Source organism: Poromitra crassiceps (genome assembly GCF_964638095.1).
Source record: "Poromitra crassiceps genome assembly, chromosome: 12".
NCBI lineage: Eukaryota > Metazoa > Chordata > Actinopteri > Beryciformes > Melamphaidae > Poromitra > Poromitra crassiceps.
Window position 1 is genome coordinate 29,689,442 of NC_139632.1, and position 17,751 is coordinate 29,707,192.

Genomic DNA, 17,751 nt, shown 5'->3' on the forward strand with positions numbered 1-17,751 from the left:
TCAATCTGAGGTCAATTACACAAAAACAAGATCTTTCATTGATACTTGAGAAAACTTTTCATCTCTACAAAGTGTAAGTCAAACCATCTATCATGAACCAATGAATCATATTTGTCAGATATAAAGAGAACAAATCAAGCGGTGAACACACAGACCTTACTGTACAATTTTCCCTTTCTGCAATCAATGCTGCAACTTGAGTTTTAAGACAGGCTCCAGTATCAACACCACCTTCCCCTATTATAACCACTATAGTACTTTGTAGCAGTGATTCTCAAACATTTTCATAGCAATGACCCCTCATTTAGTCCACATTAGGGCTACATACCCCCTTGATGAGATTTGGTATTTTGGATACAATTTGTATTTTGGATACCCCAATCTGAGAACATTTTTATTGGTAGGTGGGTGGAGAGATAACATTCTTATACATTCTATAATTGCTCTTGAAAAATGAAATAATTAGGTTGAACAACTCATCAATTTGCTGGGGACCCCCTGGAATGCCCTCAAGGATGAGGAGGACCCCAGGTTGAGAACCACTGCTTTATTCCACATCTGATATTTTTTTGCTAGGTATAATAATTTTGTCCAGAATTCCATGACTATCTGTATTGTAGGTAGAGAGATAACAGTAACAGTCGTCTACAATCAGTCTTCTACATTCTATAATTATTTTAAATTAAATAATGGTGACGTTTGTCAATTCATCAATTTGCTGGGGACCTGGGAACCCCTTCAAGGACCCCTGGTGGTGGGAGTGAATTATTATTTTTAGCATCAGTGGCCTCAGTGGGAATCAAACCCAAACCATAACAGTGTCAGTGCCACGTTTTACCCAGTGAACTGTAAACGACACGTGTTTGTGTTTGTGTGTAGGGACTTCCATGCTGGCAGTCAGGGAGGAGAGGGGGACAGGGACAGGGGCGTCCCCCTGAGCAGACAGAGGAGCAGGGAGGGCAGCCGCTTCAGCTCCCGACCCCCTACACGCTCCGGCAGCCGTCCCAGCACTACTGACTCCCTGCACCACGGCGTCGGTGGGTGACCTCTGTGCGCGCACGTGTGTGTGTGTGTGTGTGTGTGTGTGTGTGTGTGTGTGTGTGTGTGTGTGTGTGTGTGTGTGTACACTTGCAGTATATGGCCCAGTTGTGATTTACCAATACTTTGAAAATAATACTTAACCCAAGCTCCCAGAACTCTGCTGCATATTTGTGGGACATTTTCATTTCCCTCCCGCCTGCTATTATTTACTTTGTTTCATATTGGATTTCTTTGATGTGATGTCCAATGCCCACTAGGGAATATTTCAAATGTGTGTGTGTGTGTGTGTGTGTGTGTGTGTGTGTGTGTGTGTGTGTGTGTGTGTGTGTGTGTGTGTGTGTGTGTGTGTGTGTGTGTGTGTAATATATATATATTCATTTACATTTATTTGTTTGACGCAGATTTACAACATGCTTTACAATGAGAAGACAGTGACATTAAAAAGACAGCGAATACAACCCATAACAGCACTAAAGATTTGTATTTGTATTTGTATTTGTGGCTTCAGTTTAGGTTTTAAATCTTGATCTGGTAACATGTGGTATCATTACAGCACTTGAGGGATGATGATCTGCTCTCTCTCTCTCTCTCTCTCTCTCTCTCTCTCTCTCACACACACTCTCAGACGAGGAGTGTGGCCGCTTGTCCCAGGAGTCGGGGCTGGACGGGCCGTATGAGGGGCAAGCCAGAGAAGGACTTTCCCAGGAGGAACACAACGGACACTCTGCCAGGTAAACTCACACAGACATTAACTGCACAAGCACATGTGTACACACACACACACACACACACACACACACACACACACACACACACACACACACACACACACACACACACACACAGAAAGAGCTGGTGTCTCTTGGTGAATGGAGCTCCTAATGAAGGATCCTGTGGCAGAGCTCAATAAGTTGCTGTCTTTGATTAGACTTGAATGGCGTTGGCCCCATTGGCCTGCTGCTGGTCTGCGATTGGATTACTGCCTCTATAATCCCTTATATTATATAAGTTATATAACCACATTTGACTCTGCTTTTACCTTTTATGTAATTGTGAGTGTATATTGATTACAAATAGAAGCTGTTCGTTGGCAGCTTTTATGTTTTGTTTGATGCTGCTGTCTCACTAAAATTGCAGTTTGCCTGTTAACGACATTATATAATCTGATAGATCAATATAATTGATTACATCACTTGTATTAGGCTATGTTTACATTAATAATAGTCAATATTGCATGCCCATCCAGACCCTGACATGCCATTATCATTCCAGGCCAGTATGGCACACAACAAACAATAATCAATGTACAACTTTCAATTTGCCATATAGTAGTTAGTGTGAACAAAGCACCACCAATATGTTTGTACATTTGCAACATATCACTATAGACCACTTTTGTGTTTGCAAACAACGACTTGTTCCCTACTTGCAGAGAGCATTGAAGGCAAGAGTTGAATTGTGTTTGAAAACAGCGCTGCCGCCATTTGGGCCTGAAAAGAAGCCTCAATGGCCAATGAGACAACAGCACAGAACCATGACAGCCAATCAGAGGTGTCTCTTTCAGGCAAAAATGGCGGTGCTGTGCGCCGATGTTGAACAACCTATTAGCCTTCTGTTCCTTCCTATCTATGTAAGTTTTCTGCAACCACTAACGTAACCCCGTGATATGTTAGCCTGCAGCCATCCACACATATTACAGCTTTAATTAGTGAGATATTGCATTTTTATCTACAACTAAAGGGGATTCACATAGGACAAAACAATCAGTTACAGTGTTTGAAGCTTTTTATTTATTTTTAGAACTCACTATTCTGTTATCCTTCCGTAGTGGCTTCATTTTTCAGACCCAGAAGTCCCAGAATGCCCCTTGAATTCGACCCGTTGGAGACGCTACAGTTACACTTTGTATCCTCGGTCGGCCGTGCATTGTGAAGTGTAACTGTAGCCACAGACGCACAAACACTCACATTCACTTCCACAAGACACTCAGCTTATCTGTGTGTCAGTGTGGCTCTGTGTTGGCACCCTGTATATAGAACCGCGCTAGGCTAACAGGTAGCCAGCCGTGTGACAGAGTGTGACATTCCTGGCCCGCACTGGAATGAATAGGTCCGGTAGGCAGCTTCATCACTATCTTGGCCTCTGCAGATCCTCTGCACTTTGCCCTATCTTTGCCTACTCCATTCTCGCTATGAGATATGGAAATCAGAAAGAGGAGAAGTGAATTCAGCAGAGGTATGGAAATCAGAAAGGGGAGAAGTGAATTCAGTAGAGGTATGGAAATCAGAAAGAGGAGAAGCGTGGAAGAGAAGAGGTAAAAGGAGGACATGAGTGCATCAAGGAATGCAAATGAGACAAAGGCATTTAAAAGAATAGAATACAAGACAAATCACAATGAAAATCTAATATTATATAGGGGATTATAGGCCTTACATGGTTAAGCAAGCTAAGTTTTCATGACACTGGCCTCTTTAAAATTTGTTCCAAAGTAACTTTTTATTTTGCAGGGCGAGGCAGTATAAACTGATACAAAAGAAGCAAAATGAGCTGCAGAGCTTTTCACATCAGGCATTATGAAGGACTTAACGCTCGGGCGTTGTAGGAATGTTGACGATGAGCCATCGTATTATGAGATTTGAGACATCCAGTACATTGCCCTTCATCAGATAATACACATGATTCATTTCAAATTGTTCAGCTCTGGGTTTGACAGGCCGTATTGTGGCTTGTGATGTGTTTGATCATGTTGTTTTGCATGGTTTGGACTGGTTTGGTGACATGCCACTGTGCCAAGCCGGACAAGCATGACGCTTTAGGACACTGAGTGAAAGGTTGCATCAGAAGAGTTTCAGTGAACAAACGTCAGCTTGATGGCACATTTGGCCAATAGTTTGGTTGCAACTGCCCCCCTGAAAGGGACTGATCCTCAGTGAGCGACCGATGCCAGACTAAACCTCTGAGTGTGTGTGTGTATGTGTGTCTGTGGGGAGGTGTGTGTCAGTGTGTGTGTGTGTGTGTGTGTGTGTGTGTGTGTGTGTGTGTGTGTGTGTGTGGAGAGGTGTGTGTCAGTGTGTGTGTGTCTCTGTGGAGATTTGTGTGTCAGTGTGTTTGTGTGTCTGTGGAGATTTGTGTGTTTGTGTGTCTGTGGAGAGGTGTGTGTCAGTGTGTTTGTGTGTCTGTGGAGAGGTGTGTGTCAGTGTATGTGTGTGTCTGTGCAGAGGTGTGTGTCAGTGTGTGTGTATCTGTGGAGAGGTGTGTGTCAGTGTGTGTGTGTGTGTGTCTGTGGAGAGGTGTGTGTCAGTGTATGTGTCACTCTGTGGAGATTTGTGTGTCAGTGTGTTTGTGTGTCTGTGGAGAGGTGTGTGTCAGTGTGTTTGTGTGTCTGTGGAGATTTGTGTGTCAGTGTGTTTGTGTGTCTGTGGAGAGGGTTGGCAGCTCTGGGATTCTACACCGATCGGTGACTCAGCACTGCCAAAGCCGGTCTGTGACATGCGTTTAAACGAGCAGGGCCCACAAAGAGACCCATTCAATCACCCCTCCGTTCCTCCTCCTCTCCCCTAAATCCCAGAGGAACTTGACTCCTGAATCCCCCCCCCCCCCCCCCCCAGAGTGTAATGAGCCCCAGGAAACCACACTTTAATTAAGCCCCCGCCCCCTCCCCATCCCCGAGGAACGTAAAGCACCTCCACCACACAGCCTGGCCTGGTCTGACTCCGGCAGCCTCGTTTCACCCCGGCACACAGGGACAGAGTTTTACAGCGAGGAGAGCTTCCAGGGTGAGGCCCTAGATATTCTGGTTAAGTCGAGAAAATCATAGCAACACAGCAATTGGCAAACATTTGACCAGCAATCAAGCTCTCTGTGTGTGTGTGTGTGTGTGTGTGTGTGTGTGTGTGTGTGTGTGTGTGTGTGTGTGTGTGTGTGTGTGTGTGTGTGTGTGTGTGTGTGTGTGTGTGTGTGTGTACGACCCACAGTCTAGGGTTGGATCGCAACATAAAACGTGACACTTGAAACCAGGTTCGAATTGCAAAAAGAAGTGTGATTTATTTTCACACAGTAGAAAAGTTCACAACAGTGATGCTGGTACTCGCTAACAAGCTAACAGCAGCAAGCTAAGTTAGTGCCTGGGCCTAAAAAGCCAGTAGAGTTAAGCATTAGCAAGCACTCTTGGATTATGGAGATCTGCTTTTCATGAATGCTCCTGACCAGTACTTAAAGAAACTGGACACGGTGTACCACTGTGCTTTGCGTTTTACGACTAACTGCAGCTATCGTGTACATCATTGCACTTTGTATGCTGTTGCAAATTGTCCATCTCTATCTGTCCGTAGACTCTCTCACTGGCTGACTTTTATCTATAAATCTATTCTTGGGCTTCTTCCTACATATCTGTGTTTACACATGTGTAGAAACCTCAGCCATTATGGCCTGCGCTCTCAGGACATCATTCAGATGCAGGTCCCTAGAGTCAGAACTGAACTGGGTAAAAAGGCTTTTAAATTTTCTGCCCCCTCTACCTGGAATGATGTGCAGAAGGACTTGAAATTATCTAATCTTATAACTCTGGGGGAATTCAGGTCAATTTTAAGAGACAGAGGAATTAGTTATCTTGGCTCTTGTGATTGCCCTGCGGTGTAACCTCACTGTTGTTTCCTGAGTGACTGACTGTATTTTATCTGTTTATTTTGTGTTTGTGTGTATTGATGTAACTGTCTTTATGCTGCCATTTTGGCCAGGTCGCTCTTGGAAAAGAGGTTTTAATCTCAATGAGTTTTTACCTGGTTAAATAAAGGATATTGATTGATTGAATACATTGGGTAGAGTCCAGCACCACAATAAACAACACTAGAAGAAAAGAATTAACTAGATAAATAGAGTTTGGTATAGTACATGAGAGTTGGCAGGAGTGAACGGTGAGAGGAACAGCAGCATGGACCAGCTAGCTACCATGTACCTCTAAAGCCATCAGCCATGAGACTGTGGATGTTATGAAGGGCCTCGTCACCGAAACAGTAGTCTCTTAGAACAGACGAGTTGGCTCCCGCAATTTTCAAATGCTTCCGCCATACCGTCTGTACTTCGTGGGGGAGAATCATGCACCAACCGGAATGGGAAGTAGAAAGGCGGGTTTTCCGCTCATTAGTCCAATCAGAATCGCAGAAAGGCGGGTCTTCCACGCATTAGTCCAATCAGAATCCAATATGCCGCATTTTTCGTGGACACACGTGTCGTGATTGGTCGGATTCCGTCAAACTTCTTTCCTGTCTGAAGGTTTTTTTCCCAACTTCCTTGTGCATGTTCTGGGGGTGTAATGTACAGACTGTATATAGCTGCATTCGTCGGATGTAGATGAGACAGTCTGTTTTAAGAGACTACCGAAGCAGCCAATCAGCGACAGCCATGCAGCACCCATCCTCCAGGAGCCGACCAATCCCCATAGGAGACGACACTGTCAATGAGGCGTTATTATGGAACCCCTCTCTCTGCCTCACACCCTCCATTTTCTGTTGCAATAGTATAAATACCATAGTAGTCTATAATTTTAATATTGATATTATCTACACAAGATGCAAGTAGCCTAAATGCATTCATCACTGCCTCACTCACTTTATTTTCTTTTTTAATAAATTAGCTTTTTTCACTTCCCACCCAATTCACCCATTCTGTGTCTAAAAGGCAGGAAGTAACACAGGTGCAGTGGTCCAGGGCCCTCATTACAGTTTTGCTTGCACCTGTGTTGCGTTCTTGCTTTTGAACATTTTGTTACACTTTTTGCAGTGGCTCATTCCTGGCCAATCCCGGTGCTTGACTGCTGCGTAGGCGGGCTCAGGGCGTGGTCTGCCCAAATCTGTGGTGGGTTCCATAAAGACGCGTCAATAGACCCTTCTCACGGGGGCCATTTTGTGTTGAAAATGCAGGGTTAAACACAGGTGCAAGCAAAACACTAATGAGGGTTTCCAACCTCCATGATTGGAATTTGGAAACCCTCATTAGTGTTTTGCTTGCACCTGTGTTTATTCTGCCTTTTCGACACAAAATGGCCCCCTTGAAAATGGTCTATGCGGGGCAACCAAAGAGGAACTAACAAGAGGAGAATGATTCACTCAATGCGGAAATGTACTGGCCAAAACGGCAACAATTAGATTAGATTTAGAAGAACTATTTGCAAATACAATACAATAAGGAAACAGTTACAGCCATCATATACAGTATATGTGTGTGTATGTGTTTGTGTGTGTTTTATTGTTTTGTTTACTTACAGTAATTGGTTGACTGAGCACACTTGCTCCTTTTTAGCAACGCTCTGCTTCACACTCATTCAATTACACCAGGTAACACCTGGGGGAGCAGCCAGGCTGTGTCTCTTCAGACATCAAAGTTGCAGAACAGAAAGCAGCCGTGAGACTGGTTAATTCATGTGAACTTGTCACCTAGACTTCAATTGTGGTGAAAAAGGCCTTCCTTTGAGAGGGCTGCTTTCATGTTTAAGCCACGGACTTGTTTACTTTGCTCAAACTGAACTCAGCCTTCTGCATTGTGAAACGACATTAATAATGAAAGGGTCAGCTTGACATTTTGGCCCGCAGAGTGGCTGAGAAGAAGTGAGAGAAATCCTCTTGTAAATGGAAGGTGACAGGTTTGATCAGCAGTAGCCTGTGATCATCAGCACGCGTGTGTCCTTGAGAAACACATTGAATCCCTGCCTGCTCACTCATTGGAAGTGAGCTAAATCCATAAGGTGAATGTAATCTTCAATTTTTCTTAATCACGCAATTACCATGTTAAAGGAAATGTGTTTCTCCATTTGTCCTTCAGCTTTCCCCAAAATTGCTTTTGAACATTGTTTGCATTCCTTATTGAAACAAATGGATGCTGTTAGCTGATAATAAGCTACTTTGCAGCTAGACGTACCCATAGGTTTTAATGAGGAATACTAACGATGCTAGCAAGCATTTCATTGTTTCTCTCTTTTGTTCTTAATGTAAGGTTAACGTTAATGTCAATGTGAGATTTCAGGTTAAGGAATTTGTGGCCCAAACCGTACCAAAACAGAATTTCTATACCACATTGTAGCAAACACCTGGTGAATAATAGTAAAATTCAAACTGTGAATGTTGAAAATTGCCAAGACTTTAGTTTGGGTCAAGTGGGGATATCAGGATGTCAGAGCCAATGTGACCTCTGTGAAACAATGAGTGTGACTGGAATCCATATTTGATCTATTATGGTAGGCTATGGGATTGCTTCTTGGGAAGTAGGTCATTTTGGCTCCAGCTTGATAAGGGCATTGGCAGACTCTGAGTCTAGACCTTCGCTGTGCGGTTGGAGGCAGAAGAGCCATTTATTCCTTGTGACCTGGCTCTGTTGCTCAGATTCACAGTAACATGACTGTAAGTTGTCCAGTTTGCAGTTTCAGTAACACTATACAATGGCGTCTGGGTTCCCGGCAGCGGTACTTCCGGCTTGGTCAGACGTTCCTACAGACACAATTGGCCGTGTGTGCGGGTGGGAAGCCGTTTGGGTGTGAGTCCTGTTCGCTGCACTAGCGCCTCCTCTGGTCAGCCTGTTCAAGGGGGGAGAACTGGGGGGAATAGTGCAATCCTCCCACGCGCTACATCCTGCCAGTGAAACTCCTCACTGTCATGTGAAAAGAAGTGGCTGGCGACTGTATTGGAGGAAGCATCCCCAGATCGGCAGAGGGGGCAGAGCAACGACCGGGATAGCAGGCAAAATTGGCCAAGTACAATTGGGGAGAAAATGGGAGAGAGAAAAAATACAATGACCTTACTGCAGTGCAAGCACTGCAACCTGTAACCAATGTAAACGTATTGTAAGCATAATAATACTGTGTACCTAATGAAAGTCTCAGAACACAATGCAATGTAGGTAGACTATACTAAATGTTTTTAGTATACAAAGGTTATATAATCCCCTGGAATAAAGCCAATGTAAAGTTTTGCCATTTTTATCCTCTTCATTCATGAACACACATGAATATTTTACATCCTGTATGTCCGTTATATGCTTTAGGGAATACTGGGTATCTGGGAGGTATCGACCAAACCGTCTGTGCTGGGTATTGTATCACCAGAAATGGAAGATATCAGCTGCAGCTAGTGAAATGAATGCTATCGAGTGTTAAGGGCAGAAGGCTGCTGCAAGGTTAATGTTGAACTCAAGCTGACCGCGATTTTCTACGGCTACGAAGGCGCGTCTGACAAGTGAGTTGAGTTTGCGGTGGATTAGATGGCTTTGGAGCTGTGCTGAAATGAAATGTGTTCATGCTGTTGAGTGTCATGGCAGCAGGCAGTGGAGCGCCAGATAATCCTGCAGATAAAATGCGGGATACTTTTGGAGTGATCTCCCTCACCGGGAGCGAGCGATAAGCGGGAGAGTATCTGTAATCGAAGCAGGCAAAAAAAAAAGTAATTGGAAAAAGACAGTTGTTGTCGTGGATTGAAACAGGAAAACGAGACAACAAACGCTGGCTCACATCCCTTGGCTAACCTAGTTAATAATTTACATACGGTGTTTAGTTGTGAATTAACTCACTACCACACTCTCACTTCCCCTGTGACTTCTGGGCTATTTATGTCCCCCCCTTTTCATTTCACACATCTTGTTGTTTCCACCATATTGTTTTGTTGTCAATCAGATTGTTAGATTTTGTATTGTATGTTTGCTTGTCCCGTTATTTATTTAAAAAAAAATTATGTTTGCATTTATTTTTATTGTCCTACAACGCATTTCCCCCCCTGTGCCTTTCATTGTATGTTTCATAATAACTTGTGGTTTTTATTACTTCAGCTCTATTTAATCACTGTGCCACTTCTTTCTTCTTCTTCTTCTTCTCCTCCTCTCCGCCATCAGAAGTAACCCAAGCCGAGACAAGATTCCCCGTACGTCCGAGACCGACGCATCGTCCGCCCAGAGCAGCGCCCGGCGGGTTCGAGGCCCACCACTCGCCCCCCAGTTTTCACAGTAGAGCAGCCGGCCTGCGTCAGCCAGCTCCGCCTCAGGTTAGGGGCGACAGAGTGGGTGTAAACATCTGTTCAGGGTGGGGGAATTAACACCGGCCAGCGGCCAAATGCTGGTAAATTTTAGGGAATTTCCCATTGGTTAGTTCCTCTACTCTGCCAGCCACTTTGGCAGGTAACCAGCCATGATTTGTAGGTCCAATTCTATTCTAAAAGTTGGCTGCTAAAACAGTGGCAAGTAATATGAGACGCACCAGCCAATGTGGCCAGTGGACAAAAGTTAGTTTCCTGTCCTGTTTATGTTTGTCAGACTTTGTCTCTGGTTTCTTTTCTGTTTTCTTTTTTCCAACATGCATGTTTTCCTCTCACCCTTCTTTTCTTTTAAGTACATTTTATTTAATTTGAATTGACAATTCAAGGTGCAAGAATATAACAAAACTGACATTTACCCGCTGGCAACCAACACATAATAACCATACAGAAGGGGAGAAAGTAAAATAGAACTAGAAGTGCACTCGGAGAGCACAGACCTCCGCCAAGACCAGTCCGGTCTGCTGTGATATGCAAATGTTGTGAGTCGGATCAGATCCGCTCCAAAGTGTAATGGGTTTTTCCTTGGCCCATGCTACACCCTTCCACAAAGTTGCAAGAAAATCAACCCAGTCGACTTTGCTTTGTCAAAAACCTTGCCGAATTTGGAGCTATGTTACACCCGCTTCCCAGCTAGCTATCACAACATGGCTGCTACCTACATGTACGTATTCGTCTGGAGCATCGGGTCTGGAGGTCTAGTTTCCGCTAATGGCAGAAGCTCTGCTCTAGCTTAACAAGTGCAAATGCCTTGACGCCCTCTGTGCAATGGTGTGGCCATTCAGCCTTATGGCACTTGCAATGTTTTGGGGGGGGGTACCTCAACAGCATGGCTATCCATTCACCAAGTGCCAGATGGTAAAACTTGTAGTCTACAGTGTTTGGCATGTGGATTGTACTAAGATAATCTAGAAGTGTTGACCATACTTTTTAAAACAAATTGCTGTTGCCCATTAGCACAGCTGTATTCTTTCATGTGGGTATGTATTGAAAATCTCAAAAACACACTGTACCAGAGGGTCACAGTAGGTGGGGTAGTTTTTTGATCCAATTAAATAAAATACACTTCCTTGCAATAAGTAGTATTTTGTCAAGAAGTTTGTAAAATGATGAAATGAAGTTGTAACACCTAAGCCGAGGAGAAAAGGGTCTTTCTTGATTTTTAGCCTAAAGATTCCACCAAGTTGACATGAAATAAAGGTCTGGAACCTTGAAATAAGGCTGCACTCCCAAAAGTGATGAAAATGAGTGGCCAGATCAGTACGACATATGGCACACAGAGAGGATGATGTTCTGAATCACACGGCTGATATGTAACCTCTTATACTGTAGCTCCCGTCATCTGTTACAGGAAATGGGTGATTTAATCAGGTCTATGACCCTGTCCCAGTCATCCTCCATGTACTCCACATGCAAAACTCTTTCCCGTTCACCAGAGAAATCGGACATGATGAAATGAATAGCGACTATAAGGATGACTCACCCTTCTACATTTCTGATTCTCTCTCTGACTCAGTCCCATGTCTTTGTTGAACTTTCTTGGAATATCACTCTGCCATCGGCTGAAGCAAATGTAGACACGCATCACAAACAACTAACACCAACACACCTTTTTTTTGCCATGCTGCAGCCCCGTGGCTGTTTAGTAGCAGTGATGGTGTCACTACAACACTCCTCCCTCTTCCTGTAAACGTCCACCGTGTTAACCGTCATAACTGTGTGTATGTTTACACTCACATGGCGTTCTGCCCAGGGGCAGTCTCTTGTGCATTTCAAATATCCTCGTTTCCCTCTTCCTTACCAACAGATTTTCTCATTTTACCAGAAGGGTCTGACCCTGTTGTTCTGGAAAGAAAAGCAGGCATGCAGTGACACAAGGACAAGATAAGAGAAGGGAGTCGTTTAATATGACAAATCACACTCTAGTCCCCAATGAGCTCATGTCTCGAGTTACACAAAGGCTGATGTCCACAATTTTAACTTCAAGTCAGAAATAATTGTAACTCAAAGCATAACTGTAACTCAAAGCAGTGTTTGCATGCCTGTATGTGTGCGATTGCCACTGTTTTTGCCCTACATCAGCAGAAACATTTAAAAAAAAGCTTGCCTGTTGTGGACAGTGAACACTGAACAGTTTTTCCTCTGAGTGGAGACATTGAAGGAAACATGGGAAGTTTGAAGGACTTCATGACCCAGAAAACATGACGTCAGTAAACTTCTTATCACATTCTGTTGAAGTTAAAATTGTTGACAACAGCCTTTGTGTAACTTGAGACATGAGCTCATGGGGGACTAGAGTGTGATTCTTATATGTTGTTCTCTCCAGTGGGTCTACGTGGGCAATTCACACTGATTTTCCAGTGAATCCAGCAATAGCTTCTCCTCAATCAGTTTGGATTGATTCAATCTTATTTCTCCAACTCCAGGTCCTTTACACTGCTGTCTCAACTTTGAATTTTGAAATATTTAGGTGGTACGAAGTTGCCTAAACTACTTGCTACTTTAGTTAGAGAATTTTAGCAAAATGCTTGGACCATCTGTGAAAAAATTTACTACCAATAGCTTTCTTCACCAATGTGTTCTTATAGGTGTCTAGAATCACCTCTCAATTAGTGCAAACCCAAATCCTCGTGGAAAATCCTGGAGAGCCAATCAAAGTTAAGGTGCCCCGAGGGCTTGGGTGAAAAATATGATAAAAATTAAAAGTCTAAAATGAACTTGTGGGGTGTCTAACTAGGGGTTTTCAGGGGTGCTGAATCCATTCCAAACATTATTTTTGAGTAAAAATGTCTCCCTGACCATATGATATTTGTATATTGGTTATTGTTATGTAAAGCACAGTGTATAATCAACCGGGATTTTCCACGAGGATTTGGGTTTGCACTAATTGAGAGGTGATTCTAGACACCTATAAGAACACATTGGTGAAGAAAGCTATTGGTAGTAAATTTTTTCACAGATGGTCCAAGCATTTTGCTAAAATTCTCTAACTACTTGCTACCACTAGTCGACACACACACACACACACACACACACACACACACACACACACACACACACACACACACACACACACACACACACACAAAAGTGACCGATTTGAGGGTGCAAATTCATTGCCTAGATTGGAGCTTGCCTTTTAAACAAGGAGGTTGGACTGCTCGGTTGATGGTCTGATCAGTCGGCCTGGTCCTCTTAGTTGGGCGATAGCATCTTCCCTCCATTGCTCTGCATGCATCTTTATTGCATTTGACGAGCGGTTACCTCCGGCTGTCGTGCCGGGTGCCCTTACCATAAAGCCTGTAATAGGGCTTAATGGCCGGGCCAAGCCACCACATCCTCCTGCTATCACTGGCTGTTTGACTTTGGAGGTCTGGCAAGTCTCTGGCTTCACAACGGGATTGATTACGAGGCATCCATTGACTCATACAGTAGTGGCTCAGCTCGTAGGGCAATAAGGAGGCGCACGGGGCAGTTCGCAAACAAGAAGCATGAGTATATTCATTTTATTTGTAGTTTACCTGCTGGTTCTCACTAGTGGATGATCCACCATCTTTCCAACTTGTTATCTCTTTTGCCGGCTATCAAGCATTATCAACCTTGATATATGCTACTCTGTGGAGTCTGGCTGGAGGGGAGGGAGCACCAGCCACACACACACACGGGCAGGATCCCCCTAAGCCCGCTTTTAGTAAACACATCCGACGTGACTGACAGAGCAGTGGAGAAGGGGTGTGTGGGGTGTAGTGGGTGGAGGAGGGGTGTGTGGGGTGGAGAGGAGGGGTGTAGCGGGTGGAGGAGGGGTGTGTGGGGTGGAGCGGGCCACCCACCCAGCGAGTTGACAGAGGGAGGGAGCTGCCGCCTGGCCCTGCCAGCCACATCGAGATGGTGGAAAAACCGTGTTGCCCTCCCCGGCTTGTGTCAACAACACCGTCTCGGCGCGATGACAGATCCCGCTTGTGTTGCCATGCAGCATGGAGCAAGGCAGCGGTATCACTAGAGTTCATCACTGATGATGAATGTGATGAGGAAATCAGAGGAGGAAAATCAGGAAATATTGCCTTGCTGTTGTTGGCCCCTCTCAATCCAGCTGTGGGCGGTGCCCTGGAGTGTCTTGTGTTATGGGCGTAGGGATAGGATGGGAGGGCGTAACACCTGAATGTTGCAGAGCTTTGGTGTAACATCAGTCATCTGAACAGTTGATGAAACAGTTTCCATCAAGTATGACAGAATACATTTGACAAGTTGCCCTTAAAATCAGGATTTTGCACCGCGGACACCCGGGTTCAATTCCCGGTAGCGGTACCTCCGGCTTGGTCAGATGTTACTACAGACACAATTGGCCGTGTCTGCGGGTGGGAAGCCGGTATGAGTTCTGTTCGCTGCACTAGTGCCTCCTCTGGTCGGTCAGGGCACCTGTTCTGAGGAGGGGAACTGGGGGAATAGTGTGATCCTGCTATGTCCTGCCGGTGAAACCCCTCACTGTCAGGTGAAAAGAAGCAACTGGTGACTGCACATGTATCGAAGGAAGCATGTGCTGGTCTACAACTCTCCCCAGATCGGCAGAGGGGGTGGAGTAACGCCCGGGGACAGCAGCGGGGATTTGGCCACGTAGACTACAATTGGGGAGAAAATGGGAGAAAGAAAGAAAAAGATTTTAAAAAATGAATTTTGGTATCCTATTCAATAGGATACCAAAATCCAAAAAGATTTATCTTTTTTTTTGCAATGCAATAGGACCTATTGCATGTTGAAGTTATCACATTAATTTACACATTATCACTTTGTAGTTGTTACAAGGTGTAAGGAGCCAAATTCCAATTCCTAAGGCTGGCCATATACTTGGTTTTGGCTATGCGTTGGTGTGTGCATCCTGCGTCTGTTTGGAGCCTCGGTCGAAACAGACGCACGTCCTATCCGAATTAATGCTACGTGTACGCTCCAAACGGACACAGTATTTGTGAGGCAGCCAGCATGTGCATGCAAACGTGTAGTTAAAAGCAAGTATATCTCCGACACACCAAACGGAGCTTTCTCACCTTCTATTGAGTGATTCTCGTTTTCCCGGTTAGATTCGCTAATCTATGCATGGCAAAAATATTTTTCTGTCTGCAAATATTTTAGTACAGCTACACTGAGCTAGCAAAGGATTTTTGCAGGTGTGGAATTCTTTAAGTTTTGGAAATGCTCATGAAACATTTTCAAAAACAAGCTCTTACTACGATACTGAACGGCAGCCAACCTACTGGAGCATAGCAAATAGACTGGACCTCCTCTTCTTGAGAGTAAATTGGGTCAATGATGTGTGCTGATTAGTCCAGGACTAGTAACTTCAACTAAAGTGACAGTTGATGCTGCACAGCTAACTAGGCAGTGTTGGACTGGACAGCATCTGGACGTGTTCTCCTGCTCAAATGTAAAGTGCAGCTGTGAGCCTCACTAGCCACAAACGGCAAGAGATCAGAGGCCGCAAGGAGCAGAACATCACTCTCACACAAACTGACAAGTGACTTGATGAGTGACTGCTGCACTTGCTCTGGTTGTCTTGAGACATGTGGTAGTGGGGTAACCATCCTCTAACTAACAGGATGTGGGCACATGATGTTCTACTCATGAGAAGAACAATGCATGTACACTTAACAGTTTAGTCATCTTGTCCAAGAGCTTGGCCTAGATACTGGAACTATCTAGGGCAGATTCAAGTGCAATTTTTGCATCAACCTATTGAATGGTCAAGCTAAAGTCAAAGTTCCCACAGTTTCTTAATCATCAAATTCAAGGACGTTCCAGGCCCAATTCCCTCAAATTCAAGGTACCAAAGGGGTCATAGGCTGAGACACGGATCAAGCTTGATTACTGTTACAACACAGATTACTTTTTGTCTTTTCTGTCATAATGAGTACTGGCAGGCTTTACAGAAGCTCGCAGACAACAAATAAAAAGAGAGAGAGGCTTGAATGTGTGAACACTTCTCAACTGCGCTGTGTTAAATCTGTTTCAAATCAAATCAAAGGTACTTACATTTCTATTCTTGCACATAATCTATAAATTCAAGCACACATGTGAACCCTGTAAAGTTGAGATGTTGAAAATGGGGCAGTGGTGGCCCAATGGTTAGAGAAGCAAGCTTGTGACCGGAAGGTCGTCGGTTCAATCCCCCGGACCGGCAGGATCAATCTGGGTGGGGAAAGTGAAAAGGCAGCACTTGCCCCTCCCTCATTACCACCACTGAGGTGCCCTTGAGCAAGGCCCTTAACCCCAACTGCTCCAGTGGAGCTGCTCAGTGGCCAGCAGATCAGACTGTGTTGTACTGGTCAGCTTCCAGGTATGAATGTGTGTGTGAATGTGAACAGGGCGCTCCTGAAAAAGAGAGCATTGCTCTCAGTGAGACTCCCCCTGTATAAAAAAGGGTAAAAAAAAAAGGGGAGGGGGGGAGGTGCAGTGCTCTATGTCATACTGATATTGTAATGCCGGCTGCTGTAAATCACTATTTTGTCATTTTATAAAGTCAAAATTCTGACTTTCCTCCTCCTCCAACCCCCTTTACCACCCTCACCCTAACCCCTCCCCCCCTGCCCCTTCTGTCTGCCACTCCAGGCAGCCAGTCACAGAGGAGGTGAGTGAGGAGGGAGCTGTCACCATGGAGCGGCTGTATCTCCCCGGGAGCAGCCAGCTTCCTGTAACATCATCCCCCAGGCTGTGATCAGGGTCGGGCAGCAGAGATGGTCGGGAGGCGGCTGGAGAGGAGAGAGGGAGCAGCAGCATGGAGGAGGAGGAGGAGGAGGTGGAACAATGCACAGGATTGTGTGAGCCTGGGCACAGATGCCTTCTGTAACACAACATGAGGTCAGGCAGTCAGCACCACACGCAGCCCCTCCTGCCGGCCAGCCCTGCACCCCCACCTGGCCCTGGCCCTTCTCTCTGCCTCTCTCATCCACATCGTATGTACAGTAAAGGCTCATTTATGCTCCATTTTCATACGAAAAATAAATACGTCCGTTTCAGAGGATGTAACCGTCACTGCCCACATACTTCCACGCGTCCTTCACATTGGTATCGTGTTAAGAAATACAGTACGGTACATCCATTAGAGGGTAGTCGAGAGTCAAACGTGCGTGTGTGTATGTGGTACTGCTCCATTTCGTCCGTATCCGTAAGCTTTCAGAAAACGTGTAGAATTACGCACAAAATGAAGGCAGAGTACGGACAGAAGGCTCCGTCCATATTTAACGTTGAGCATCGATCCGGTGCACACTAGTCATGCACCTTCGTCCTTAAGCCAAGATAATAAAAACTAGGTAAGACTTTGTATTCTTCTGACTCATTCCACGTGAGCTTTGAGTTGGATGGTGGAGGGGAGATTATTTAAATTATTCCTCTTTCTGCCTTAATGCCTTTTCTCAGCGGGCCAGTCATGCTCCCTTTAAGAGAAGCATTTTAATCTCAAGGAAATCGACAAATCTATAGGCTTAAAGAGAAACACAGCATAGATCAATTCGCCTAAAAGCTGCACCACATTTCCAATTACCTGTATATGACAGCTTTCCATATTACATGGACTTACATCATCGCATTGTTCATTCATCAGGCCTATAAGGTTAATCTGTGTTTTTATTTAAGTTGGTTACAATATAAAGTGTTG

At 44.8% G+C, this 17,751-nt stretch overlaps 1 protein-coding gene across 1 annotated transcript in view; it reads left to right on the forward strand.

The window, feature by feature from the left end:
• The window catches only part of armc9 (armadillo repeat containing 9), a 60,909-nt gene extending 43,233 nt beyond the window's left edge, over window positions 1-17,676 (forward strand). The window contains exons 23-26 of the mRNA XM_083647510.1: window positions 880-1,037; window positions 1,667-1,772; window positions 9,913-10,061; window positions 16,707-17,676. Coding sequence (XP_083503636.1) covers window positions 880-1,037; window positions 1,667-1,772; window positions 9,913-10,027 — 379 coding nt within the window. The 3' untranslated portion in view covers window positions 10,028-10,061; window positions 16,707-17,676. The remainder of the gene's footprint in view (window positions 1-879; window positions 1,038-1,666; window positions 1,773-9,912; window positions 10,062-16,706) is intronic.
• The last annotated feature ends 75 nt before the right edge of the window (window positions 17,677-17,751 follow it).